Source organism: Plectropomus leopardus, chromosome 5 (genome assembly GCF_026936395.1).
Source record: "Plectropomus leopardus strain MGB_pleo_1.0 chromosome 5, ASM2693639v1, whole genome shotgun sequence".
Taxonomy (NCBI): Eukaryota; Metazoa; Chordata; class Actinopteri; order Perciformes; family Serranidae; genus Plectropomus; species Plectropomus leopardus.
The window spans coordinates 30,662,699-30,689,900 of record NC_142180.1 but is presented as its reverse complement, the minus strand read 5'-3'; the positions used below and the strand labels follow the sequence as shown (position 1 = coordinate 30,689,900).

Here is a 27,202-nt window from a genome sequence, read left to right as displayed (position 1 = left end):
TCCGAAACCGTTGGACCCTGAGCAAATTGGTTTGATTTATTTTGAAAGCATTGGTAAATAGGCAATGAACAACTTGACAAGAAATATCTTGCAAATTGCAAGAAATTAGTAAATTTAGAAAATAACTTTTAAAACAAAGTTAGGCAAAAAGGTCCAGAGAACTGTTTTTAATTATCACAATTATATATATATAAATATTTTTACAGATTTAATGTAAATGTATGCAGATTTTTCAGGTTATTTCTTTGTTTTACTTTTTTGTGCTTATTTTCAGGAGGTTTTTTGTATTTTTTACCCATTTCTTGCTCATTTCTGGGTCATTTCTTCATAAATTGCTCATTGCCTTCTTCACATCTTTTTTTAAGAGATCATGTCAGTTTGCCCCAGTTTTATGGGGAAAAATGTGTCACCTGACCTGCATCTCAGGATCCTCTCATTAAAGGCAGGTGTGCTAAGTTAGTAGAGCAGGCAAGACACCAAGAGGATACAGACTTCAAGTGCTGTGTGTTTGGTTAAATCTTGTTGGATTCAGTTATTGCACCACTGATTTGAACTTTGTTTTTGTAAAGGTCTGTTTATTTTGAGGACATGTTTGTTTGGGGTTTAGATTTCGTTTTGAGTCAGACAAATCAGTTTAACTTCACCAAGTAACTCCAAATATCCTACAAATCAGTTGACAACTGAAGCACCCTGCATCATCAAACAAAGAGTGAGTACAGCCAAACACAGCAAGCTGGTCCTATCTACCATGGCGTCTTAAGCGGCTATTTCAAGCTTATTTACAGGCCAAAATAGTGTCACTTTGTGACTTTTGTGAATCTGAAATAACAACTTGAGCCCTTTAATACCTGTGCAAATGGGCTTGACTTCTTTCAACAACATGGGCGACAGGTAATTTAAAATATTAAAATACTAAGAAATTAGAAAAAAAAAGTTACAAGAAAATTACCTAAAAATAAGCCCAAAAAGAGTGTAAAAAAAGAAAGAAAATGCTATCAATATTTAAATATACAGTTAAGAGAATCATAAATATAGTTTTCTGGACATTTTTCCTCTGTTTTTTAATAATATCTAATGATAATGTTTTATTGCTGACCCCATCTACAGCAGTACATTGCTTTAGCATCCATGTCGGACTGCGGTCTGCTTCTCCAAACTCAGGGTGTACTGACCACCATCTACTAAAGGTAACCAATGACTATGAATACGCACCTCATACACCCCACCTCAAAACATCTGAACTATCCCTTTAAGATCCACCTTAACCTTTCCCTTTTGTGTCCATGACCATAATGCAAAGCAATCTTCTCTGAAGCGTATATATCAAAAAATAAACTTCACAAGATCAGCCAAGTCAACCAGTTAGATCAGATTATGTCCGACTTTATTGATCGCCGTGGTTTGACGTGCACAACAGTACATAAAGACAACATTAGCAGCCATAAAAAGTCAGACTGTAGTGGTGTTTTATGCTCTGGTTCATCCTCCTTAGGTGCCTCTCTGAGCGAGCCAGCGCCAGGGGACTGATTTACTTGTCACACAAGGGGGACATATTTAGACGTGGTGTGCTGGAGATAGTAGGCGGTAAAGCTGGCAGGGCAGAAAATGACCCAGACAGTGGGAGTGGGGAGGACTGGAGGGGAACACGTAAGACACACCGGTTAACCTCCTGCCATTAAACCAGCTGTGATTTCTGACCAAAGGCCAGGGGACAATGGACTGCACTACACTAATTACACACCCTGACATGGATAATAGGAAATGTACTTGCTCTTTATGAGGACGAGCAGATGTCTGTAAATCTATCTTTAACAATTTGTAGTTGTAGCAGAAGTAAAAGGTCTTAAATGCAGCTTTTCAGACATGCGGTATATCCAGTTTAAAAGCAAAAAGGTCCCATTAAATCTGTCTCCTAATGACTGCAGGGAGGAAACACTGTTAGGCACCAAATGACTCAGTAAGAAAGGCCTGGCTGTTCACTTCAGGTAAATAACAGAGCTTTAATGCATTTCTTAAATAAGTAAATATGTCTGTGTTTTTATTAACCTGCCTGGGTGTCAAATTTTAACTCCCATTAATCAGAACTAGTGTTTTGTGTATATGGGACAATTTATAAGGGACCACCAACAAGAGACCACCATGATATCCCAGACCGAGAAGCAAAATGACAGTCAGAACAAGAAGACTTTCCACCACAAGTGCAAACACACACGGAAAAATATGTAATTTGTTTTCACGCAACAGTTTTCATTCACTTTTTCCAAGTATTTTGAGCTCACATCTTTCTCCAGTTTGAAACCACAGAAATTAGAGCTCAGATTCAGCTGCAATTTGGATATTTGGCTAAAAAAAAACCCAACTGAATACTGGAGAAAAGAATAGCATATCATAGAAATTTGTGACGGTATTTTTAATTTATTCATGAAAGAAATTAGAAGATAGTTTTGTAAGAGCCACTGTCCTGTAATGTATAACACAGGGGAGTAAATATGGACACCGCAGGTAGTGCAGTTGCATGGGGGCCCATGGGGTGGGGATGGTGGGTCTTGATGGGAACTACACCTATGTTGAAAGACAAACTCACATTAAATTAAAAATGTTGTAAGTTGCTAAATGACATTTGCCCCTCAAAAAATGCACCTCCGTCATGATTTTTTCTTTTCTTTTCTTTTCTTTTCTTTTCTTTTCTTTTTGGTAAAGTAGTAGCAATATATATGTATATATGTACAGTCAAGTGTCTATTAGATCATGTCACAATAGTCTAAAATATACAAGAGACAATCTGACAAGACTAGAAGGTGACACAGGAATAGATTTTCACTGTCCCATCCCACTCCTACAAAAAAAACCATGTATATATATATATATATATATATATATATATATATATATATATATGCATATATATAGAAAGAGAGAGAGAGAAAGGATAATATTCTATTTTACTAGGCATTATCACGAAATAGCTGTTTTGAAGCTTTATAAACAAACATGAATTTGAATTGAATAAAAAACATAGAATGGCAGAAGACTGTAATTTTAGTTTACTTTGAAATGTTGTACAGCTGTTATAAATTTAGATAATTATTTAGATAGAAAAAGACAAGAATATTTTTCATTTTTATTCACTGCAAACATAGGTCTAAGTATGAATATTTGTTTTATTATATTAAATTAATTGAAGGCAATCAACTATAATTTTAGGGCTTTTACACAGTTAATTAAAGACCTCTACATGCACAAAAAGTTTAAGTAAATATAAAAAAGTGTCAAAAATAAAACTCAGAAAATAGTTGTATAGAAAAGCTCTTTCACAACAAAATAATCCGTGAGAAAACACACATGCAGCAGCAGCTCTGGCTGTCCCGCCACTGACAGTAAAGCGGGTAACCAGATATTCAAAAACAATACGTCATCCCACAATGCACCGCGCTTACGCTCTCCTTACAGCATTACCTCATCCCACAATCCACCGCGAGATTAAGAATCTTCTGGGTGGTCGTCAAGGCAACGCGCCTTATCGGAGCGCCGGGCCACGCCCAAGAACACGCCCACCGGCCAATGGGAGCGCGCCGTCATGACATCATGGCTATTTTTAGAGAGGCAGCGGCAGCAGATAAGGTTTGCCTCCACGCTGTAGCGCTCAGAGTATATACACAGCCAGACAGAGGAAGCACCGCTGAGACACACAGTCGGTGCCTGAACAGAAAAGTTAGAGAGAGACTTTTCATTCACGGGCTCAAAACAACTTTGGATACTTTGTGAACTGAAAAACAAACATCCATCGCTGGCTGAAAGAAGTAAGTTCTGATTCCTGTGTCAACAAAGTGCGCACTGAGAGTTTGGGAAGTTTTTACGCACAGAGAGGACGTTTGGAAACCAGTGTTTTTCCCTCATCTGATAAACCAGGAAGAAGAGAAAAGGGGGGAAGTAGTTTTGTCAAAGACTTTGTAGCCACTTTCCATGTATACCAAGATGGAAACTACTTTCTATGACGACTCACTCAACGCTTTCTCCCAGCAAGACAACGCCGGCTACGGATACAGCAACCCCAAAGTGCTGAAACACAACATGACACTGAACCTCAGCGACCCGACGGGCACCCTGAAACCTCACCTCCGCGCCAAAGCCAGCGACATCCTCACCTCTCCCGATGTTGGCTTGCTGAAGTTGGCCTCCCCGGAGCTGGAGCGGCTCATCATCCAGTCCAGCAACGGACTCATCACCACGACGCCGACTCCGACGCAGTTCATGTGCCCCAAAAATGTCACCGACGAGCAGGAGGGCTTCGCCGAGGGGTTCGTCCGAGCCCTTGCGGAGCTCCACCACCAGCACATGCCGGGCACAACTAATGTGAGTGTCACATCAGCTGGCCAAAGTGTCAACACTGCCCTGCCGCCTGTGTCATCTGTCGCCGGTGCCACCGTTTACAACAACAACGCGGCCATGCGCGCGGACTCGCCGGTGTATGAGGACTTGAACACTTTCAACCCGGCAATCAGCACCGTGTCGGCACCGAACTACACCACCTCAGCCCCGACGATGTCCTTCCCAGCAGCCCCGCCGCAGCTCCCAATCTACGGGCAGCCATCCCCTGCTCAGCTCCCCCGGCTTTCCGCGCTCAAAGAGGAGCCCCAAACCGTGCCCGAGATGCCGGGGGAAACGCCTCCTCTCTCCCCAATCGACATGGAGAACCAGGAGCGCATCAAGGCCGAGAGAAAGCGCATGAGGAACCGCATCGCCGCCTCCAAGTGCAGGAAGAGGAAGCTGGAGCGCATCTCCAGGCTGGAGGATAAAGTCAAGAACCTCAAGTCCCAAAACTCGGAGCTCGCGTCCACCGCCAACATGTTGCGCGAGCAGGTGGCGCAGCTGAAGCAGAAGGTGATGAACCACGTCCACAGCGGGTGCCAGCTCATGTTAACGGAGCAGCTCCAGGCTTTCTGAGGTGGCGTCAGCGGCGGCCGAGAGAAATAAAAGAGACTGTAGTTGAACGAAACGTCCTGTGATAGTGAGAGGCTGCATCTCCCGAAAATCGTGATTTGGGACGATGTGGCGCGACACTGGCAGGAGTGGGACTGCGCTGAAGTTCCTGAGTGCCACGCGCTCCCCCGGTGGCGCGTCCCAGAGAGGGGGCTCGGGACAGTGACAGTAGCCATGAACCAGAGGGGGGCATGGCAGCAAGCAGGATACCTTTCTGTTTCTGTTTGTTTTTACAGAACTGGAACTGAAATTTTCTTGATTTACTCCCAGCTCTGCATGGACCTTCTTATGACCATCAAAGGAGAAATTCAGTATTAGAGGATTTTAAGAACCTGCAATAGAGACTTTTCTTGCTGTAGCCATGATGGCTTCAAACTTGGGCGTGTTGGCCAACTCTAAACATGAAAAGTTGTAACAAAAGCTGCCTGACTTCTGAGTTACAGTACATATGTACTTTTTTTTCTTAATTGTAAGAAATTCAGTTAGAAAAGCTTCAAGATTTACTTGTTTTTTTCTAAAGTCGTTTAATGGGGTTTCACTCATTGTTATATGTATATAAGATCAACTTGGAGTACTTATGTTTACCATTTGTAATAAGAATACTGTATAATTTTTTATGTTTTTTGTTTTCTGAGCACTTCAGAAACTAATCAATATTTAAGAAAATAAACCAGATGAAATGAAGCAACCTTGCCTCTGTGTTCTTGTAAAGTGTGACAGAAAAAAAGTGGGTGTGCCATGTCAGGAGCGCAAACAATAAAACATGTTGCAACATGTTGCAAGAGATCCCAGTACCTCAAGGTAAATTCCATTAGTGCTGGTATTGATCCAGGCTAAGTGATTGTGTTGCAGCTGACAGACCGTGCAGGCTCACTTACCACTGATGGAGGCCAGTCCTGCAAACAGGACCTGAGACCTCCACTTTATATCTTAGCATCACCTGAAGAGTATAAAGATCATACAAAACCTCCCTCTGTTCTCTGGTGTTGACACTATACACATAAATCTTGTAACTACACTGTCACACAGTTAGGACAGGTCAAAATAAGCAATAAATCATCTGAAGACATCTAAGGTATCACTTATGTGACACATAATAACAGGAAAATCCCCCATGCTGTTGCAACATACAATTATTTAACATCACATATCCTGTCCTGTTGCAAATTAAGAAAGCCCAACATGTCAACACAAACTCAGATAAAGCCTAAAGTACAAATGGGCATATTTTGGCTTTATCTTAAATAAAACATTACTGAAAACCAATGCATATAACTTTAAAGCACCACTGGTTTTGTGGCAGATAAAATTTAGACACATTGTAGCCTGATATTAGATAGATACATTTCAGTGCTGTAAGTTCCTGTCTGAAAAAAGTATCTTAGAGTAGCAAACAATAATCAAAATGTAAGTGAATGTAATGAAATAGCTGCAACATCAAAAAACAAAACACAAAGTATAAGCTACATTGACAGGCCTTTAAATTCAGAGTTAAAGAGCTTTCTTCCATCAGTGCGGCTGAAAAATCCATCCCAATATGTTTTTTTGACCAGTTAAAACACAATATCTATTTTTTAAACTCTTCATTTATGTGAATATACAAGTATGAAGTAAAAAAAATAGATTGGGGCTGTATACAAGTGAAAGTATGGCGATTTTTAACATAATTTCCAGAGTAAAACCAGCAATTATAAGCCCCATTCCTGCACAGACACTTATCACAGCAGGTGGATGTGACTGGACATGTCAGATACCATTCAGGTCAGTACTGTGCTCAACTCTAATAAGCCACCAGTGTGTCTTGCTCGCAATTAAACACTAGAGGGAGACACAGACTGACTTACCTGAGAGATGAAATGTAATGTTGCTGTCTGACAGTCTTCACGCTTTCAGTGCAGCTTGAATAAAATCACTGCTTCAAATCAACACAGAACAGTCATGATTCAAAGTCTCAAACCTCAAACATGAATGTTTGAAGGATTCACCTCAATACACAACAAAGCTTAAATACAAAACAAATGTGCCTGTTCTGTCTACTACTATTTTGCCTTTTTTAACATGGTTTGATGCATAAATGCAGCTAATTCAACCGTCTGTCAATTGTTTTATCAATACAAATAATGAAACTACATTAAGCTTATTCAATATCCATCGTTATAGCCTACAGTTAAATAGTAAGTTTTAAATAGTTGATGATCTGGAGGTAGTGTTATTCTAATTTGTTTGTTAGGTCGCAAAGAGACCTATTATTGTTATTTATCATACATATATTATGCCATGTTATTTCAAGTTATGTCAAGTTATTTTATTTTATTTTACATTATATTATTTTATATTACATTATATTATATTGGGACTGTTATTTCTCTATTATCTGCTTTAACCTGTTCTGATTTCTCAAATTTGGGGCAGCATGACATCATTCCGGAAAGCGGAGTCCTTCCCTACCATATAAGGAGAGGGAGCGCTCGGAAGATCTACGTCACGTCGGAGGAGGCGTGTATTACGGGAAGTGAACCGACTCTGTAATCTCTGCATAATACGGTGAGCCCTGAGAAGTTATCCAAGGGGGACACTGGACTGCCCAAGGGTAAATCAATGAAAACACTGCAACGACAGCAACACCTATAGTAGTATATGTTAAATAAATAGATAAATGCAAGTTTTAACAGTAAAAAATAGCAATGAAAGCCCAATATTTCAATCTAAATCCGCAATAACTGCAGATCTACAGTTAAAAACTGTAATCATGATGTTGTTAAGACTACATTTGAGTAGTCTTAACGACACTAAACAATTTTGAGCTCCTTGTACTTTAGCTGTTTTAAAATTTCCATTGCATAATGTATATTTAATCATTTTACTTTAAAAGTTATTTAGAAAAACAATATTAGCTTATTAGAATATGATAGCCCACGTTTATAATATTGTAGCCTACTTTTTACTAAACCATATTTGCTAGTTACTTTGCAGACTAATATTTTACAGACAATATATAGAAACCTAAAGTTGTTAAAAAGTGTTCTCAACAAACCACAATATTAAAATAAAGCTTGCGTGTTAATGCATCAGTTATAAAAAATGAAATAAGATAATATAACTCAATAGCTTGTACAATTAACATAAGAATCAGTTTGATTAATTAAAATCTCTTTTCAGTTAAATGGAACTTTTTTATTGTGTCAATGGTTTAAAAAGCCTGCATTTTCCACCAGTAACTACATGAGGCACATTTGACATTAATAAATACCTTAAGAAAAAATTTTCAGCCTGTGTTGTGGTGCAAATGGCACAAACATTAGATTTTAATTATTAAACATTTCACTGACTTTTCATATGAAGGCATATAGGTGTGATTCAGAGATTGAGCAGAATGGGGTTGTCCAGGGAGTGCACCATTTCTGCACCCACACATGATTAGTCACACACTCACACACACATATGCATGCACCCGCCACCCGCCACCACCCATCCTCCAACCACTTCTCTCTCTGTCAAACCACACATGAAACAGCTACGTTTCGAAACCTATTAATTTATTAATATGTATAAAAATTATATAAAATATGAATTTTAAACTGAGTTCAGAAGAAATAGTACATTGTTATTTAAACCCTCTGAAACCTGAGCAATTGGCTTGATTTATTTACAAAAACATTTGAAGAAGGCAATTAGCAAGAAGTGACCCAAAAATTAGCAAGAAAGTAGTAAAATGTACAAAAAAACTGCTTGAAAAATACATTTTTTTTAGACATTTTTCCCTAGAATTTTTTTCCATATCTTCCATAGCTTTTAAAATAAAGAAATAAATGTTCTCTAAATGTACTAATTTCTTGCAATTTGTGAAACATTTCTTACCAAGTTGCATATTACCATTGTCCTCATGTTTTTGGAATAAATCACACCAAGTTGCTCAGTCTTCAATTGTTAAAATACTTGTGAAAGGTGTCTGAAAGCAGCATAAAAAAAGTGATGTCGCTCCAGGTTTCAAAGGGTTAATCACAAACATTTTGCCATGCTGCAGAAATGCTGATGGACACGAACAATGTTAGTTGGTCACATAATCTCTCAAAGGGCAGGTTGAGCTGGACGGATGTGTGCGGTAAATGGCTTCTGTCTGTATTATGTTGCTAGGGGGAGGTGTTTCGCTCAGCACTAAAGGTAGTTCTATAAAAAAAAATAGCCAGAAGCACAAGTTACAACAACGAGTTGGTGTATGTGAAAGCTTCAGAAAATCTTAAGTTTCTCAGGGTGTTTAAAATGTTCAGCATACTCAAAGGTTTTGATGCTCAGACCACATCAGGTTATATCAACCCCTACGCTGTGGACGTAATCCGGGCCAAGAGAAGTGATCTAATTTATGGGATCTCACATACCGAGGATCTACTGGATCTTCTCGTCACAGAAGGGGTCATGACTGCAGCAAAGAGATCTATCGTGCTGACCATCAGGACACGCAAAGATCAAAACTCCAGGGTCCTGGACATCCTGGAGGCAGGAGGTGAAAGAGCATGTCGAAAATTCTTCCATCCCTGTCTTATGCTGGCAGAACCTGACCTCTACCAGCAAATCAAGACCTATGTGGGTGGTGTGAATGAACGTATTCGAGACACGAGGAGACAGCTGATTGGATATTTGCTGGAGAGGGACCCAGAGGGGATAGTTGCTGTTCAGAAGACATCAATCGCCACCAAAGGAGCTAAGAAATCTTGCCGAGTAAAAGAAAAAAGAAGCACTATGCCACTTTTAAAACCAGAGCAGCACAAACCAGCACAAAGTCAACCAGAAAATCTCATCCACATGACTGCTACAGACGGAGAGATAACACTGCTGAAGGAGCTGTTAGAAGACGCTGATATTAATACAGTCAATTCCTCTAATGAGACTCTATTGCACGTAGCTGCTGAGAATGGTCACCTGTCAATCATTGAGCTCTTGATCCTTAAAGGAGCCAGACTGGACCTGCAGGACAATAACGGTCACACAGCTCTCCACCGAGCAGCCAGAGGAGGTCACACTGAGATAGTCAGGGCCCTAATACAAGCTGGAGCCCCCATTTACACTCTGAATCCACAAGGCAAAACCCCTATTCACCTGGCTGCAGAAAATGAACACCTGGATTCTGTGAAAGCCCTGGTGAAGGAGGAGGCCAAGCAGTCCGAGAGCCACACGCAGGACATGTTTCTCCACACAGCAGCCGTGGAGGATAACTGGAGCCTGGCAGAGCTGCTGCTGCAAAACGGGGCTGCTGTTAATGCCAGAAATGCTGACAAAAAAACTGCTCTGTTTTATGCAGTTTCCCAGAACAATCAGAAAACCACGTCTGTCCTTCTAAATGCTGGGGCTGAAGTTGATTATGATGTTATAAATGAAGCCATCAAGCTCAATGAAGAATCAACTCTTCGTCTGCTGCTTGGTGAGTCTTCACGCCCCAAAGATTATAATCCTTATAACATTTTATGGTCCAATGCGATTTAGGGGCATACATTTGCAGAAATGGTATGTATTATAACTATGTTTTCAATTATCACCTGAAAATAACAATTGTTGTATTTCCATGGCAATACCTATTCCACAGTGTCTACCATGTTGTTCAACAGTAGCCCAATATACAAAATATTGGCTCCAGATGGTGCTGTTCATTTTTTCATGTTGGCTAACATAGTTCTCTTACACATTTGGCACACGGGAGAAGTTTCAGTTCTGCAATGTTATCAATCGATGCCACTAAATCCTACATACTGGACCTTTAACATCTTGAAGTGTGCTACATCCCCATGCAGTCAAATTTGTTTTTGAGATGTTAGTGGCACATAAATAAAACATAAAGCTGCACACATAAATTCTCTATGCATTGTGTTTAAATTATAGATAATCCTGAAGGAGCTCTGAGTGAAGACACGCTGGGATCTGCTCTCTTCTCAGCTGTTAAACAGAACCATGATGGAGCCGTAACTGCTCTCATAGACAGCGGAGCAAATGTGAACATGTTGGACAAACAAGGTTACGCTCCTCTCCTGTTGTCAGCTGAGCTGGGGCACGCTGAGGTCTTCAGGTAACCGTCAAGGGCTAACACACTTACACTACCACCAGGGGGCATCAGTGTAAGATATTGTTAATTTTTACACATTGAGGCTTCAGATTTTGCTTTTGTTATGTTTTTTTTGTAATTTTTTTGCATATAGCAAGTAACAAACTAATAAAAGAACACAGATACATAACATTCAACACACAGTACACATACAATAACACAATTTTGGAGTGTATAATCTCTATATTCTTCTTACTATATCACTGCAGCTCTTTCTTTTTACTGGTTATGCATGTCTTTACATGTGTCTAATGTGAGTTTGTATTAACATGAGTTTGCATTGTAGTCTACTTTCCAGCAAAATCAACCCTGAAATGTTGAGTACTCCAAAGTTTTATGTCATAAATGCATAGCATGGGTCCCCAACATTAGGAAACTGCAAGATGCTAACTTGCATATGTTGGGAATTTTGCATAATTAACCTGGTTTGTATAAATGTGCATAATCACATATACTGACAGTATTTCAACCACTGCTTGGCCGATTTGGACATTATCTGGTTTGTTTGTTTGTTTGTTTGTTTGTTTGTTTTTTTAAGGATGCATCCATCGATTTGGTGTGTGAAGTCATCCAGTGGGCCGTAATAGGTGGTTGAGCCCACAGGCTGCATGTTTGATGCCTCTGTCTGAAATAGCGACCTTCTTTTTTTTTCACTTCAGAGTTCTTGTAGCAAAAAAGGCCAAACTGGATCCTACATTGTCAGATCTCTCCTCAGCGTTGCACCTGGCTGTCCACGGTGGCAGTGTGCCCATAGTGCAGACGTTACTGGACAAGGGATTAGACCCCAACATTACTGGACCTAAGGCCCAAACCCCTCTACACCTGGTAGCTCAGTGCAATAGGCCAGAACTGGTTGATCTGTTTTTAAGAGCTGGAGCACAGGTAATTGTCAAACCAGTTGCTCATTAGTTTCCATGTTGTACATTTTTGTTTATGTTTGTGTAGACTAAGAGTTGTGTGTCATATCTTTAGGTAAATGCTGTTGCCCAGGATGGGCTGACCCCTCTGCATGTAGCCAGTCAGCAGGGCCATGCAGACGCAGTGACCCAGCTCCTTCAAGGTAAGGCAGACCCAGGAGTGAAAGACAAGCTGGGGAGGACAGCTTTGCACTGGGCAGCCTTTTCTAAGGAAGAAAACTGTGTGGTAGACTTGTTGCTGTCTTCCAAAGCCAACACAAATACCACTGATAATGAGAAGAAAACGGCTCTCCACCTGGCTGCCATGGAGGGGAATGTCCATGCTGTGGCCTCACTGTTGTCCCAAAAAGCAAAGGGAGGGGCTAAAGACATGGACGGCTCCACGCCTCTTCATTACGCAGCAGCTGGCGGGCATGCCAGCGTGGTTTCAACTCTCCTACAGTCACTCAGTAACAAGGGCATAGATGAGAGGAATGTTTGGAGGAAAACGCCGCTTCATGCTGCAGCTGAGAGGGGCCATGACATTGTAGTGAGACTGCTCCTGGAGGCCGGGGCAAAGATCAACAGCTCAGATCAGAGTAAAGACACTCCTCTGCACTGTGCTGCACGAGGTGGACACCAGGAGGCAGTGAAAAGGCTTGTTAACTGGGGCCAAGGTGGGCTCATGGGACGCCAGAAGAGGGTTGACCTACAGGCGACTAATAATGTGGGGAAGACGCCTCTGCAGGTGGCAGAGAGTGGAGGCACACCAGAGCACGAGAGCATTGCAGCTTTACTGAAGAAAAAGATGTTTCTCATCAAATAAAGGAAAAGGAGTTAAGAGAGGAATTCACAGAAACTAATAATATAAAGTGAGCTTAATGATAATTTCTGCTTTCATCTATCACAAATACATGAACTCATGTGTTAAACCTTCCATCATATCTTTTGAAATGCAATGGCATGTTTTTTTTTGCATAAATTAGTAATAAAAAAAATTAAAGTTAATACAGAAATAATTGCATGAAACACTTTCTTGAACACTGAACCAAATAAATGTCCAGTTCAAACCTCTTTTTTGTTAAATTGATGACCCAATATGAAGATTAAAAAATAGCATTACACTAACTAAAAGTAACTACTCTTTATGGTTCAATTAGTTACCCAACAAACATTTAGATATGACATCATTACTAGGTCAAAATAACCCCGTACCGGCACGGCTGAATAATGCTATACAAAAAACACTAAAAGTGGTTCAAAAGAACCCCAAGGTTTGGGTGTAATTGGTGATCAACTGGTTTTATAAATCTATGAAAAGTGCATAAACTTTACTCAGTACTGGAGTGGTGCAAGTTTGACCCAGTACTGGGTTACACGATTGAGCCAAATGTAGGTAAAGTTGTCCCATTTTTAATTTTTTTTTCAGTGTGCATGAAAGGGAAGTTTTCTCTTTGGGTTGCTATCATAAAATGGTGCAGGAATTAGGCCTAAAACCCAGAAATTAGTGAATATTTTAGCACCCCTTGTTCCCTTATCTTGAAGTCAGTGCCTTTTTAATGAGTTTAAATGCCTGAAATAATGTCTGTGGTTAACACAAGTTTAAGAGATTTATACATTTTATTCCACAAAATCAGTACTACCCCAGACCTGACTTTTTAAGCTTTTATGTGCGTTAAAGCCTGTTTGTTTTGTGTAAATATAGTGAAAGAATAATGCCATCTTGTGGTGGCCTCTGTCGCCCATATAAATTGTAGGATTACAATTCCCTTGATGCTCCAGCCAATTAGTAGAGACGGGTTTGCACAGTTTGAAGCTGGAAGACAGATAAAAGACATTTCTCAACCGTTTAAACATTTAATGTACTTCTAGATAGTTTAAGATCTCTCAGCATTTTATCTGAGTTTGCTTCTTTAGACTTGATTGAATTTACACATTGTAAATGCCAGTTTTCTTTGTTAAATATATATTTGAACAACACATGATTGCATTTATGCCTCAAAAATCACAAAAGTGATGTTAATTTGTTCTTATCTCACTGAACAAAACAAGAATCATACGTTTGTTTGCCTCAAAGCTTATTTTTACAGTAATCTTTCTGATGAGGAAATCATGACAGTAACTTTCGTGTCAACCTCCAAAAAAAAAACCCCTCATACTTGCAGCGCTCTATTTCAGGTCAGAAACTTGCTCTCTTGAGGTAAATAAGTCACGAATATTACAACAAAATAAAAAATGCATGGACATACTGTATGATGGCCACTGTCTTCCAAAAAACCTGATGTTTAGAAAATTAATTTTATGCTCTGTCTATTGATTGGTCACTTGATGTTCAGTCTTATATATTTTATTTGTAACACTGTTGAAACAAGATTTTGCAGTTACTATGTGCACTGTTATTTAGGTTAAATAATATGCTGTTAAAGGTTTTTCTGTGGGCTATTTCACATACCCTTTATCAACAAGCGATCTGAAAATAAGCAAGGTTGATTGTCTGATTAACTGCTGGTGATTCACATCTGCCGTATGATGTGCTTCTTCCTGTATGATTTCTGAAAAAAAAAAAGACCAACATGGCAAAGTGGCTGACAGCAAAACCAAAACCACTGGAGACCCAAAAAGGTCACACTGGGATTTTTTTTCTCTCTAGTTTTGTTTCCTCACTTAGGCAACATTTACAGTTCTTTGTAATTTGTTGCATTCCCCCACTTCACTTTTCCATTATGTTGTTGATCATACAATACACTTACATCAGAAAATGCTTTGTCACAATAATGGACTGACATATTTCCTTTTCACATGGCCCAGAGTATAAAGATCTGATGTAAGACATGTTTTGGTGAAGTGCCACGTAATATAGAGCACATACACACAAAAGGTATCTCAGCGAAACTAAAAGCCTGTAGGCAACTTAATTGTGAGGAAACCTTGATCTTTAATGTAATGTTGTTTATTAAATGTTACTGCCAGATTGCAATGAATAGACACGCGAGAGTGCAATGGAAATACCTTTTTAATGGTCTGTTACATAGCCTCATATCTTTTACCCATACCTTAGCTTCAGCAGTTGCAGTTACTCTAATAAAGTTGAGATCCTCTTCTCGGATTAGAAAATAGAGTTGAAACTTGGAAAAAATGTTGTTACTGTGAACAAATTATTTTTCCAGTATTTCATACAGAGGTATACTGATCCAGCTTTACCTATCTGATTCTGGTACTTAAACTCAGGGTGTCTATTGACATATTCTGCTCTGATGCCAGTGCTCTCTTTTTTGCCAAAATTTAAAACCTCTTAAACTTTATTATTTGAGACTCACTAGAACTGATTTTATGTAAGGTAACATGGGGCCAGGGACTGCTGTGGCACAAAAAACTGAGCCTGGCCCACCATAACTTTAGAGAGTAACGCTACCTAAAGTGACAAAGATACTGTACATAATATTGAACAGATCAGTGCATAGAAGAGTCTTTGAAAACTCATTTAAACAATTTTCAGCTTTTTCATGTTGTTTTAACATATAACTAGAGGAACAGAAAAACATTCCTACATATTATGGCTTTACTGCAAAAGTAATGGATGTAATGTTTGGGTCCCTCTCTGGAACAACCTCCAGACACATCAAGCTCCTTGTCCTCTTTTAAATCCCTCAGAAAAACATATACAATAATATACACATATGTGTGTGTGTTTTACTTGGGACTTAAAAGAAGTAGTTATTATGTTATTGATAATTTTAATAAGGCTATTTTACATTGTTTTATCTTTGGTATTTTTTTACTTTACTTATTTTATGTTGTCATAGGTAGCTCATCTTGCTCAATGTTGTATAACAGTGTTCATTTAAACTGTTTGTCTGCCATATTAATTGGTCCTATAAAGCACGTTTTTTCAAAGTGATTTAGAAATAAAGACTGTTAGTGTTATTATTATTGTAGTATTTTCATTCTTATAATTATTGTGATGCTAGGACTTGCTCTCGCGTGACATTTTAAATACGCTCTTGCAGTATGTCAATATCACGTGACAGTTCCAATGTGTCACGTGACGTAGATGCGCATGAGCCGCGGCCATACAAACTCACAGGAGTAAAGTTCAAAATGGCAAGAAACGAGGAGAAACAACAAGGCAAACTGAACAGACTGTGGCTTCAGAAAGAGAGAGAGGGTAAGCAGCTCGTAGCCGTAATATTCAACGCAATTTGATTCATATTTGGCCGATAAAACGCCATGTTTGGCGGACAGCTAGCTTAAACTGTTAGCTACGTTAGCTACAGTGAAGCTAGCTCTGTTGTTGTTTTGACTGTGTGGTTGAAATTAAAGACGAAATAACTACGGTACTTTCTTAAGAAACCAACATTAAAAGCTGGTCATCCCTTCGGTGCAGCGTTGCTTTTACTCCAAACCGCTAACACTCGCTATTTTGCTGAGAGCTGCTCTCTTTAACCCTCATGCAACTTTTATTTGTTGATCATTTTGGCTGTGTTAATGCATATTGCATACAATTTGGTAAAGGTGTTTTGTTTTTCTCCTTTAGATTTCAGTCTGAGTTTATATAATAAGTCTATAATACATAATACACTATATAAATGAAAAACTCCCTCTCTTTTTAAAATACTTTATTGTGTCATTATTTTACAAATCATAATTACATTTACAGTTATTTATAGATTCTGACACAAACTTTGCTTCTTTTTTTTTACATTAACATAATATTAAATAAATGAAAGAAAGTTAAAGAAAAAAAATATATGGATTAAAAAACGATAGGGACATTTTTTTTATTTACATAATTTATTGTGAATTACTTTTACATAGTTTAGTTTCTTATTGATTTGGTAAGTTACCGCTTCAATTCTATAAATGTTCTCTACCATTTCTAATCACTTATTTACTTTTGGGAGGTTCTTCGTTTTTCCAGTTTCTCGTTTGTTTGAGTGCCGTGTGGAAAAACTCCCTCTTAACTCCATTGTTACATTTTTTGTACCATTGAAATCCATTTCAATTACTTTTTTCCCCCCACTGTCATACCAGCATAAAGCATGCATCCCATAATATCAGGATTTCATTCTGTGGTCCTGGATGCGTTTTTGTAAATTTTACTATTTTTTACCAGATTTGGCAATTTACCTGTGTTTTTTAAAATCCTAAAAATGAATGAATATTTGATTATTATCAGGACTGATGTTGGTTGACAAATGTTATGCAGTAAAAGTTGATAAAAAAAAATATGTATATATAGTATTTTTATTGCACTATGCACGCTTGCATGCAGGGTACACTTTTTTGTGTTCCAAATATTTTTAAAAAAAGTGAGAGTAAGTAAGTAAGAGTAAGAGTGATTATTTAAAAAAAAAAACAACTGAAAATAACCACTTTTTAGTGTTTTTTTTTTCATTTAAAAAAACAGTAGCATCATGTAAACAAACTGGTATTTAAGGGTTAACATATTGAAAATGAATAAATATTTGGTAGTTATTATCAGGGCTGATGTTGGTTGACAAATATAATGCAGTGAAAGTTGAAAACAATATTTTTATATAGTATTTTTATGGCACTTTTTAACAGTATATTTTTTGTACCAAATGTGTAATTAGTCAGAAAATTGAAACAATGCATGATGGAGCTTACTCTAAACTTTGTCTCCATGTATCATTTACAGAGGGACGCCTCAAAGATGTACACGAACGGAGACCCAAGCTGGTAATGAAGAACTTTTTAATTGTTTTGTTATTAAAAACCATTTAAACTTCATTTTTACTTGGGCTAGCTTGTTTCAACTGTTTTCTTCTGCAGTCTACTCTGAATTCAGCCTCCTCTGTGAAAAAGTGGATCCCCAGCATCAAGAGTGAAATAGAGTATTATTTGCAAGTAAGTGAATTTTCAATAATTTGTAAAATAAATTCTCCAAAGATGGCTGTGAATTCACTATTTCTGATTGTTTTTTGATGTTTTTCGCAAAGACAGAAGTAAATTTTCTGTTCCACTCAGAAATTTTCAAAGAATACATACTTATTATGAAAAAACAACAAATAATTGTACATGTTGAAAATGTTTTAAAACACAATGAACCCTGTTTCCATATCATTATTATGAAAAATAATTTAAATCACCTCCTCAGCCCCTGCATGATTAAGCTCTTGTATTTTTAATAGTGAGAATTCAACATGAATGTGACTTTTTTAGTCATTGTTAAAGGATTCATTTTAAATAAGGATATAAAATGCACTTCTTCATAGTCCTGTGTATTGGTAACAGGGTTGTGTCAAGCATAAAAACCATAACAATAAAATGTCTCATAAAAGTGCACCATTGATGCCTGAACTGGACAAAACAAATTTTCTGATGGTTTAAAACCCATTTTTACCCCAAAACATGACAGAAAATTACAAAACACAGGGAATTTTTTCTCATATTTTGATGCTGTAATTGTTCTCCAATTCTGGAAGGATTCAGAAAAATCCCACAAAAACAAAAAAACAAAACAAAAACAATCACAGAGTTGCCTTCAGAGTACCAATTACTTCAGAATCTACCAGTAAATTAGTACGTCATATTAGGTGACAGTACCACATTAGTCAGGCATTCCCTACATTCCCTTTTAAAGGGCCAAAAAGAGGTCCCAGATTGTTTGAAAATATCTTCTTTCTCCATTATTGTATGTGTAAAGCGATGATTTCCCTGTTTTAAGTAAAATATCTATGTCTTTTCTCTCTCAGCAATCCCAGCTGTCTCATTACCCGGAGAGGAAGATAGCCGAGTTCCAGCTGCACATCGAGGCTTTAGAGAAACAGTACAAAAGCTTCATCGCCAAACTACGAGTCCTCGACCCCACCTGCAAACACAAGCCGTGGACTCCTCGAGCGTACTGCAAAAGGAGAGCAGACACACAAGACTCTCCAAGTATCGGTGAGGATACACTCACACTAGCAACAGGTCTTACTCCTTGTTTTGCTTCCTGGCTGATAAAAAGATCAGAATTTGCTGGATAGAATACATCAGGTAAGATAAAATTATATTCATGTGTAACATAACTAAGTTACAAAACCAGTTATCTGGTGAAGGTGACATGTATCATGCATGACAAAAGATGTAGATGTAGTTTTACACAAAGTTAAATGGTACTACAACAAACTTATGACAATTGCTGTGCTTTTATTGTCTTAGAATAAGCAAGCTATGATTTTTTTTTAGTTGCTTATAATGAACAAATCAAACACTAGCTTTATTTAGGTTCACCATAGTTCTCCTACATGCTTGGCACACACAAGAAGTTGAAATCTGCAACTTCACGACTAGATGCCACTAAATTCTAGACACTGGATCTTTACAAACTGTATATTTTGCACATTATATACATGAAACATATCAGTGATACTGCATGTTTTCGAGATTCTCATTTAATTTGGGCTAACTATTGTTTTAATACACTAGGCAACTGACTGTTTACACCTCTGTGTGTCTTTGCTTTCCCTTGAAGTTAAACACCCTCGGCCGTGTGAGTCGCATGATGGCAGCAGTCACTTGAGTGGAGGTGAGAGTGACGTGGCCAGCAACCAAACCTCATCCCCCGAGAGACAGGAGTCTGTCACCCGTCCAGAAACCAGGTTTCAGACTACCATCCTCACTGACCCAAACACAGAAGCCACAGAGGTAATCTGTGCAGATCAGGACCAGCCCCTCTCCTTTGACCGTACAAAGCTGGCGGTGGCAGCTGCTGCATTCAGAGGAACATCGTTTCAGAGAGGCTGCTCTGAAACACAAGGCCTTGCCAGGGTGCTGCAGTCCGGTCTACCAAACCTTGTTAATGCTTCATTAAGGCAAACTCAGAGCAGAGACTCACAGGATGATGGTGCAACAATGGGATATTTTGTTGGACAAAAAAGTGCCTCTCAGGAAAATGGTTCAGACTGTGAAACAGCAGAAAATATACCTGGAGAATCATCCAGTACTGGGACAACAGAGAAGAGGACAGGTCATGTCCTGGGACTAGACTGTTACTCTTCCTCTGATGAGGAGTGACACATGATGCTTTTCATCATACATTACATGTAAGGGTCTATATTGTCTTTACAATTTGAATTATAATTAATTAAGTGCTTAACGGAACCTACCGATGCTTTGCGTTCATTTAAAAGCTTCCGTAAGTCCGAGACAACCCAAACAGACATCAGAGAACTAGCGGTGAAAGCCCCCTGCTGCATTTTCTCAAATTACAATGTCTCTGCCGAAAAGTTGCACAGGAACACACCAAACCGACAGCCAAGAAGCACATTTGTTCTGCACCTGCGTGACAGGACATACCCCTCCATACCAGCAGACGGCAGGTATCTGTAATAAAAAAGAATAACATGGAGACTGTCTTAACACCAGTTAGCACAAAAACAACACAATCACATTTTGAAAGAACAAATCATAATTTGTACGCTAGTCAAAAAAATTTGAGTCTCATTTCCTCTCACCTTCAGCTGTTTTTTAAAACGCTCATCAACAGCCCATCATTGACCGACAGCTGACCATCGGTTCGGTGTGTCAGGGCCTTATGACTCAGGAAGCTTTATAAATGAACACAAAGTCTAAAAAATATGGCAACATGCATCACAAAGTTTTATTAGAAGGGCCGCAATGAGATTAGGCATTTTTGACTGCAACAATCACAAAAAAGCCTGTAAAATATGTCATAGGAAAAAAAATTATTTTGTTTCACAATTTTAGCATCACCTAATCCTATACATTTTCCAAAAGGCCTACATTTTCTCAAATATCTGAGATGATTTGACAGATATTAGCCAAATTTAACATATAGTGTTTTGACATGGCAACTGTAAAAAAAAACAAAAAAAAAAACATCTCAATATGAAAACGATAGAAAAAAAACCTGAATATTAAAGCATCTCTCGTGAGACTTGCTGCGTAGGGTAAAAGGTATGCTTGCATGAAACACGAGAAATGTCGCTCATTTCAGGTGGAGAGATTCATTATAATTTTCATATGTGTAATCAGTCATCATGACCACAAATTCCATTGTGCAACAGAAAAAGAGTGAGACTGTGAGAAACAGACGGTTAATGATAGAGATACTTGCTGACTCAGTGATACATCTCTGTCTCCTTGTCTGGTCATATTAACTGGAGCAGCAACACTGAATACATCCTGGTTAGACCCCAAAACCCCACCTCCCACTTAACCCACTCTGTGCTGTCGCTGCTGCTATTGCTGCTGCTGCGAGGAGCGCTTTCAGCATGACACTTCTGGGAAACAGAAGTCAGAAGTCACTTCAGTTCGTAGAGTGCAGACACCCTGTGCGGATTATGGTAAAGCTTGACGTAGTTACCCTTGTAGTTATAGCTCTGTGTGCACACTGCAAGGTGGGTTTCCCTTTGTCTTTGCAGGGGATGGGAAATGAAACTTTGCAGTAGTGGACAGAGCAGAGCCCTGAGAGCTTTGTTTTGTAGGCGCCAAAGATTTAATCTTGTACACAATATAAAAAATTGACTCAGCTTCACAGTTGGGGTAAATCATAAGGAATCAGTTTGACAATGTATCACAGCTCTAACAGCCTCCACCGCAAGGCTGCTTATTTCTCACATTAAGTTCCATTTTTGAGTACGGAAAAAATCCCCACCAAAGCCCACTAATTAATAATTGTCAGTTGGTTTTCTTGATAAACCAACAGATAAGACCTGATGTCTTTGTAAAACTTGTAGTCGTGTATCCTTTGAAACAAACCCTGATCTGGCATAAAGACGACAATGGCATTAAGTCATTGAGGAGAAAAGTGCTGTGTGCGTGTTGAGCTTTCCTGTAAGCAAATCTCTGAGGTATTCTTTGGGGTTAATTCTTACCCCTGTCAAGTATCGCTGTCTCTCGCTACCAGCTTTTCACATGCAGGAAAGCATAGCGCAGAGACATATGGCCTTTTCATGTGGCAGCAGCTTCTTCCCACCAAGAATACGCGGTGTACTACTGAAACTGCTGTATCACTGTTTACTAACACACTGTGTCTCATAAAGACTGATAGAATAATAATACATTTTAATAATAATGCACTTTTAAATGTGTTGAATACTAAAATATTTAGACCCAAAGCACAGTTTAGATATGAAGATGCACAGTGACATCACAGAGAAATCCCCAGCAGAGTTAAAAAGTGTGTTACCTGGTTGCATTGCATCTAAATTTTTGGTCAGGTGACTGTGTTCGTGGTTGCTCAGTCTTTCCTTTCGTGGAATTTGTGCTAATGATCTTATTCTTGTGATGACATGGTGGTTAGTGAGGCGGGGGTCAGCTGAAACCCCGAGCTTCCTTTCCCTTCAGACAAAGTTTTTTGTATGCACAGTGCATAGAAAAGTTCAACAAAGCACCCAAACTGTGAGATAAAGTTTAAGAAGTTCTGTAGTTTTAAATAAACACCAAGCACTTATAAACACTTTGAAGCAATTCAGGCCAGAGTTAAAGGCACAGATGGATAGTTTGATCATTTTTTTAGCTTGTGTATGTAATGCACACTTGTGTCAGTCCATGGTGCATGTGGGAGGGGTATGTGGGTGGTGAATGACAGCTGAAGCTTGGTTTTTTTAAGAGGTGTTCAGACAAAAGTACACACCTCCTTCGTGCAGAGACACACACACTTTGTCTTACAGCAGGACCTGCACCATGAGCTGTGACCAGAGCTATCCGTTCCCACAGGTGTTCCTTGTGGATGGAGGAGGCGGGCCGCAACGCTCTGCCCAGCAGCCGAGTCTCATACCCTGCTGGTCCTTCCCTCCGGCCCAGGAGAGAGCGAGGAACCATGGGAAGAGTCGGGGCTGCATGGGAATCAGCCCTGCTTTGGCCATGATTGTGTTGATGCTGTTTCTGCTGGTGTTTGCAGCCCTGGGGTTTGAAGCCTACCAGATTCAGAAAATGCAGGAAAAGCTGAACGACATGGAGCCGGTAAGTGAAAAATTGAGAGTGAGTGAAAGAAGTGTTATGAAATCTAGTGACTGAGAGAAAATAAATGACTCTGAGGTTGTGAAAATGTGACCACAGTGTGCAGAAGTGTGCAAAGTAATAAAGTGACAATTTAGCAATGAAGAAAAAAATAACATTAAAAGTATTATTTTGTGTAGAATATTGCCTCATGTGCAGTCTTAAAACTGCAGTTTTAAAAAAGGTGTGACTTCTACCACCTTTGCATAGAGGAGGTGACAGAGGTGTAAGGTGGGAGAGTGGAAAACAGAGCTGGAAACTTAACGATGCAAAGTTCAATAATTAATTTTGCCATCATCTGAAGAGTTAAAATACTTTATCTCTGGTTTGACATTTAAATGCAAGCTGAGGACATAATCGTTCCATCTGTGGTCACTGGTCCAGAGAGACAGGATTTCCTCTTTATAACCTGTGCTCTTCGAGGGCTTCGAGAAAAAAGCACAAGTGTCTGTGATGTGGTATTGAAGTTCCTCTGTTTCTCTCGTCTCACTAAAGGTTAAATCCAAGGCTGAGTTTAAACAACCTCAAAAGCTCATTGATATTATGACACCTCAGATGCAAACTGGTAAATATAAACACCTTTCATCACATGTGAATTTATCCCCAAAAATATTCCCAGTAAATTCAAAGAGGAGGTGTTGTGACTCTAATCTGTTGGGGTTTTTTTTTCAGGTCACAAACCTGAGTTGAAAAGAGAAGAGAAAGAAGACAGACCTGCTGCACATATGATAGGTAACAAAATCAGAAAAATGTAACCATTACTCTGAATATCTCTCCTACATGCGACTGGAAAGATGACATTTTTTCTCCTCTTGCAGGGCACATTGAAGCACAAAATTTCCCTAAGACTCTGCGATGGGAGCCGCGGGCAGGTCGGGCGTTCATATCCGGAGCAGTGGTTTACAGGCCTGAAGAAGGCGCCCTGCAAGTAAACCAAACCGGACTCTACCACATTTACTCTCGAGTGGAGTTGATCTTTAAGGTGTGCACTCCTACATCCTCGTTTGTTCACTCTGTGTTTGTGAGGAGAGCGGGACGCCCCACACCTCTGACCCTGATGGAAGCCCACAGAGCGGGTTTCTGTTCTCAACAGCCGGGACACGCCTGGACCACAGAGAGTTACCTCGGCTCTGCCCTGCAGCTGCAGAAGTTTGACAGAGTTTTTGTGAATGTATCGCACCCCTCCTATCTTAGTCATGCTCATTACGCCAACTTTTTTGGTCTATACAAGATCTGAAGGCTTTGTTTGTTCGTGTAGTAATTTAACCCCTCATAAATGAATGTAAACTGGTCAGAATATCTCTGAATCTGACTCATCACTTTGATTCTTGTGTTGAATTAATCACTATAGTAGCTGCACTGAACAGCGTAATGAGATAAGGTCTGCAGTGCTAAAACCAAGCGAAAATATTCTCCTTATTGCTAGCTTTAAAATTGGTGGCGAAATCAACTGAAGCAATTTCTACATCTATACATAAACAAATTTTGTTCCTTTTATAAATGTTGAGTCGGTTAACACTAACACGCTGGTAGTTGTAGCAATTTAAGAATATTTATTTTAGTGTTGATCTGACTTTTGATGTCTAAATCTGTAAAAAGGTGTTACATAATGGTTTTGAAAGTAAATAAAGAGTTAATTTAAGCACTTCATGTTTGGTGAAACAGAGTAACGCTTGTCATGCAACATACACCCACATGAGTTTAGTTCATGACCACTGGAAAGTATTTAGATAAGACACCGACTCAAATGTGGCTTTGCTCCTGATGATGAGCTGGATTTCCATATATTCCACAGAGGTGAAGCAGAACTCTAAAACAGGCAGGTTTTAAAATATGCAGTGAAACTCTTAAAAGTAGCAGAAATGTGGGTAAAAATCCACTTTTCTGGGAATTGAAAAGTTTCAAATTTAGCTCAAAGTCTGCAGTGTATTGCACTTGAATCATTTTGCAATTTAGCACCCTCACTGCGCTTTTCTTTTTGAGCACACCACAAACATTCACATCAGTGCAATGCGAGAAGATGTGCAGGCTGGGCACAGATGTGGAGACTGAACAGGGGCAGGTTTGACGTGTTTCCTTCCTGTGTGAACTTCTTGAGGGTCCTGCTTGTGTGCAGGTCGATTTTTGTGAAAGAGTTCGTGCTTCTTTTAATCCACATGGCTAACTTAAATTATTCTGTCTCCAGACCTGCTGTGCCGTGTAACAAGAGCTGAATTATACTAAAAAACAGGCTTGTGTTTCAGTCTTTTGAAGCTAAACAACAAACTACTCAACTACTGAATCTCTGGTTACTTAACAACAGAAACAAAAATTTACTTGTTTTTTGTTTCCCATCAGCATGTTGCTGCAACAAGTTGATTCATGATGGCTACTATTTAATGTTGACCTTGGGAACCATCTCCATGCATTTTTCATACTTAGAAGGCAACATTATAGGAAGCAAATGAATCAAGTGTCACAAAACAAATCAATGGTTTATTTGTTATGTGAAATGTTGCTGTTTTGTTTCTTCCGAGACACGGGTTCACTGAGTTATCTTGACATGTTTTTTTGAGTAGAACCACAGATTTGAGGGCGTTGAGGGTTTCACTCAGCAACCTCATTAGGAAAACTTAGTCTGAACAACTAACACTCAGTCTATAATCAACAGACTTGTGGGTACATCTTCTCCCAACAGTCATGATACTGGCTATTTTAAGTGACAACCTTCTAAGTCTGTCTTTTGACTCAAAGACCATCAACCGTCTTTAAAGGGGGCTGTAAAAGCTGGTATCTGTTTCCATCTTATTTTTGTATCAGAAAGTTTACATCACGAGTGCACCATCAGGAGATGCAAACCAGGCAATTATTTTTTTGCCCCTCAAAAAAATCTGGGAAAAGGGGGCCCCCAATGCCCAACCATATCGGAAAAGAGAAATACCACTGGCACTCATAAAACTTTTTTTATTTAGGGCAATATTGGACATGGACAGATAACAAACAGTCTTCATTTTTGCCTCTACAGTGCACTTTTTTGACACCATCAAATGATATTAAACTAGATGTGTCTGCTATTTTTTTCTACATAACCAACCATATCACACCCTTAAACCTCCCATGAAACCCCCCCACCCCCTGACTTTCTTGTTCGGTCACGTTCTCCAGTCCTTTTGACTTGTGGCTAATAAGCATGTATGTATGTATTCTTTAATTCACACCAATACAGCAAGATCCTGGACATCCAGCTGTTTTTTTTTCCAACTTTAGCCCATGTTAATTTTAATATGTTATACATACATCTATAGGATATAGAAGATAGGAACTATGGTTACTCTTACTCTCACATGACGCTAAGGGGACATACAATAGCAACTAAAAGATACAAGTGAAAATATATAAATAAAACAGGCCTAGTAGTTCAAGTGCTATTACTGAGAAAGGAACAATTACTGTATATAATAATACAAATGAACTCCAAAATAATGATGTGGAATTAAATATTCATCTTTCCACAGTATTCTTTAACATAAATTAATATGGTGACTCAACTAACTAAAATAAATGAAATATATATGCGCATAGTAACTAAGGTTACACTTTTTTTCCTTTTTTTTTCCATGGTACAGTCAATCATTTCATCAATCACAGCCTCATCTGCACACACTGGAAATTTCTATAGCATATTTCCATTTAAAACTGAAGTCATTTAAAGGGCACATCCCTATGAGGCTACACATATAGCCTTTTGATAAATAAGTAGCCTAAATAAGTACTTAAGCTAGACCTTTTTAAGGCTAGAGGAAATGTTGCAAGGCAGAGTGTTTACTGAAGTTGAAAAACCACAGAGTGAGATTAAGTTAAGATAGCAGGAGAACCTGCAGTAACTTCACAAGATAGACTCTGAGGCTTTCTGTGCCACTAAATTGAAGATTAATATCCTGCAAAGCAATCAGATAAAGCATATTAACCAAGTCAACCACTTCACATTTGCTTGCCGTGGTAGCGCCAGAGCTCATGTGAAGCTTTGCACGATAGTTAATGATAAAAGTTAGAAGTGTTTATTTTTGTTATGAGCATAAGCATGCAGTGTGCCCATACTAGTCATGAAGTGATTACTTCCTAATACAAGCGATCAAGGACAAAATCAACAGTCCTTTTTAAATGTGAAAATGTTCATACAACCCTAATATGACAAAATAAAAAGTATATTTGTCTTTTAAAAAATGCAAAATGGTAAGATACCCACTTTATCTGTCTCACTTACATTACAGCCTCATGTTAACTGCTG

The 27,202-nt window shown here is 38.9% G+C and overlaps 5 protein-coding genes across 7 annotated transcripts; all 5 read left to right on the top strand.

Annotated features, from left to right (window-relative positions):
- Positions 1–477: 477 nt before the first annotated feature.
- LOC121941324 (uncharacterized) lies at positions 478–12,869 on the top strand. Of its 3 annotated transcripts, XM_088077290.1 has the most exons (7): positions 478–709; positions 1,108–1,187; positions 7,393–7,524; positions 10,277–10,396; positions 10,852–11,035; positions 11,731–11,953; positions 12,044–12,869. In XM_088077290.1, exons 5-7 carry the CDS (start codon positions 10,968–10,970, stop codon positions 12,791–12,793), a joined length of 1,041 nt encoding a protein of 346 aa, XP_087933416.1. In that variant the 5' UTR covers positions 478–709; positions 1,108–1,187; positions 7,393–7,524; positions 10,277–10,396; positions 10,852–10,967; the 3' UTR covers positions 12,794–12,869. The 3 variants fall into 3 exon arrangements, with proteins under 3 accessions (XP_087933416.1, XP_042340035.2, XP_087933417.1); XM_042484101.2 differs by lacking the exon at positions 1,108–1,187; XM_088077291.1 differs by lacking the exon at positions 10,277–10,396.
- Positions 3,636–5,664, top strand: jun (Jun proto-oncogene, AP-1 transcription factor subunit). The gene has a single exon (XM_042513459.2). The coding sequence runs from the start codon at positions 3,964–3,966 to the stop codon at positions 4,942–4,944; it is 981 nt and encodes a 326-aa protein (XP_042369393.1). The 5' UTR covers positions 3,636–3,963; the 3' UTR covers positions 4,945–5,664.
- LOC148189599 (CARD- and ANK-domain containing inflammasome adapter protein-like) lies at positions 9,241–10,458 on the top strand. Its single transcript, XM_088077334.1, has one exon. The coding sequence runs from the start codon at positions 9,241–9,243 to the stop codon at positions 10,456–10,458; it is 1,218 nt and encodes a 405-aa protein (XP_087933460.1).
- A 3,106-nt stretch (positions 12,870–15,975) lies between the features above and the next one.
- LOC121965434 (uncharacterized) lies at positions 15,976–20,073 on the top strand. Its single transcript, XM_042515581.2, has 5 exons — positions 15,976–16,132; positions 17,627–17,667; positions 17,761–17,835; positions 18,684–18,873; positions 19,445–20,073. Exons 1-5 carry the CDS (start codon positions 15,976–15,978, stop codon positions 19,984–19,986), a joined length of 1,005 nt encoding a protein of 334 aa, XP_042371515.2. The 3' UTR covers positions 19,987–20,073.
- A 2,399-nt stretch (positions 20,074–22,472) lies between these two features.
- Positions 22,473–24,585, top strand: faslg (Fas ligand (TNF superfamily, member 6)). Its single transcript, XM_042515597.2, has 4 exons — positions 22,473–22,899; positions 23,431–23,500; positions 23,608–23,667; positions 23,754–24,585. Exons 1-4 carry the CDS (start codon positions 22,621–22,623, stop codon positions 24,170–24,172), a joined length of 828 nt encoding a protein of 275 aa, XP_042371531.1. The 5' UTR covers positions 22,473–22,620; the 3' UTR covers positions 24,173–24,585.
- The last annotated feature ends 2,617 nt before the right edge of the window (positions 24,586–27,202 follow it).

Coding starts and splice junctions, on each gene's coding strand:
- jun (XM_042513459.2), top strand. CDS start 3,964: ATGTATACCAAGATGGAAACTACTTTCTATGACGACTCACTCAACGCT.
- LOC148189599 (XM_088077334.1), top strand. CDS start 9,241: ATGTTCAGCATACTCAAAGGTTTTGATGCTCAGACCACATCAGGTTAT.
- LOC121941324 (XM_042484101.2), top strand. CDS start 10,968: ATGTTGGACAAACAAGGTTACGCTCCTCTCCTGTTGTCAGCTGAGCTG. Junction 11,036..11,730: donor GGGCACGCTGAGGTCTTCAG/GTAACCGTCAAG, acceptor TTTTCACTTCAG/AGTTCTTGTAGCAAAAAAGG. Junction 11,954..12,043: donor TTTTAAGAGCTGGAGCACAG/GTAATTGTCAAA, acceptor TCATATCTTTAG/GTAAATGCTGTTGCCCAGGA.
- LOC121965434 (XM_042515581.2), top strand. CDS start 15,976: ATGTCAATATCACGTGACAGTTCCAATGTGTCACGTGACGTAGATGCG. Junction 16,133..17,626: donor GCTTCAGAAAGAGAGAGAGG/GTAAGCAGCTCG, acceptor TATCATTTACAG/AGGGACGCCTCAAAGATGTA. Junction 18,874..19,444: donor ACAAGACTCTCCAAGTATCG/GTGAGGATACAC, acceptor TTTCCCTTGAAG/TTAAACACCCTCGGCCGTGT.
- faslg (XM_042515597.2), top strand. CDS start 22,621: ATGAGCTGTGACCAGAGCTATCCGTTCCCACAGGTGTTCCTTGTGGAT. Junction 22,900..23,430: donor AGCTGAACGACATGGAGCCG/GTAAGTGAAAAA, acceptor GTCTCACTAAAG/GTTAAATCCAAGGCTGAGTT. Junction 23,501..23,607: donor GACACCTCAGATGCAAACTG/GTAAATATAAAC, acceptor TTTTTTTTTCAG/GTCACAAACCTGAGTTGAAA.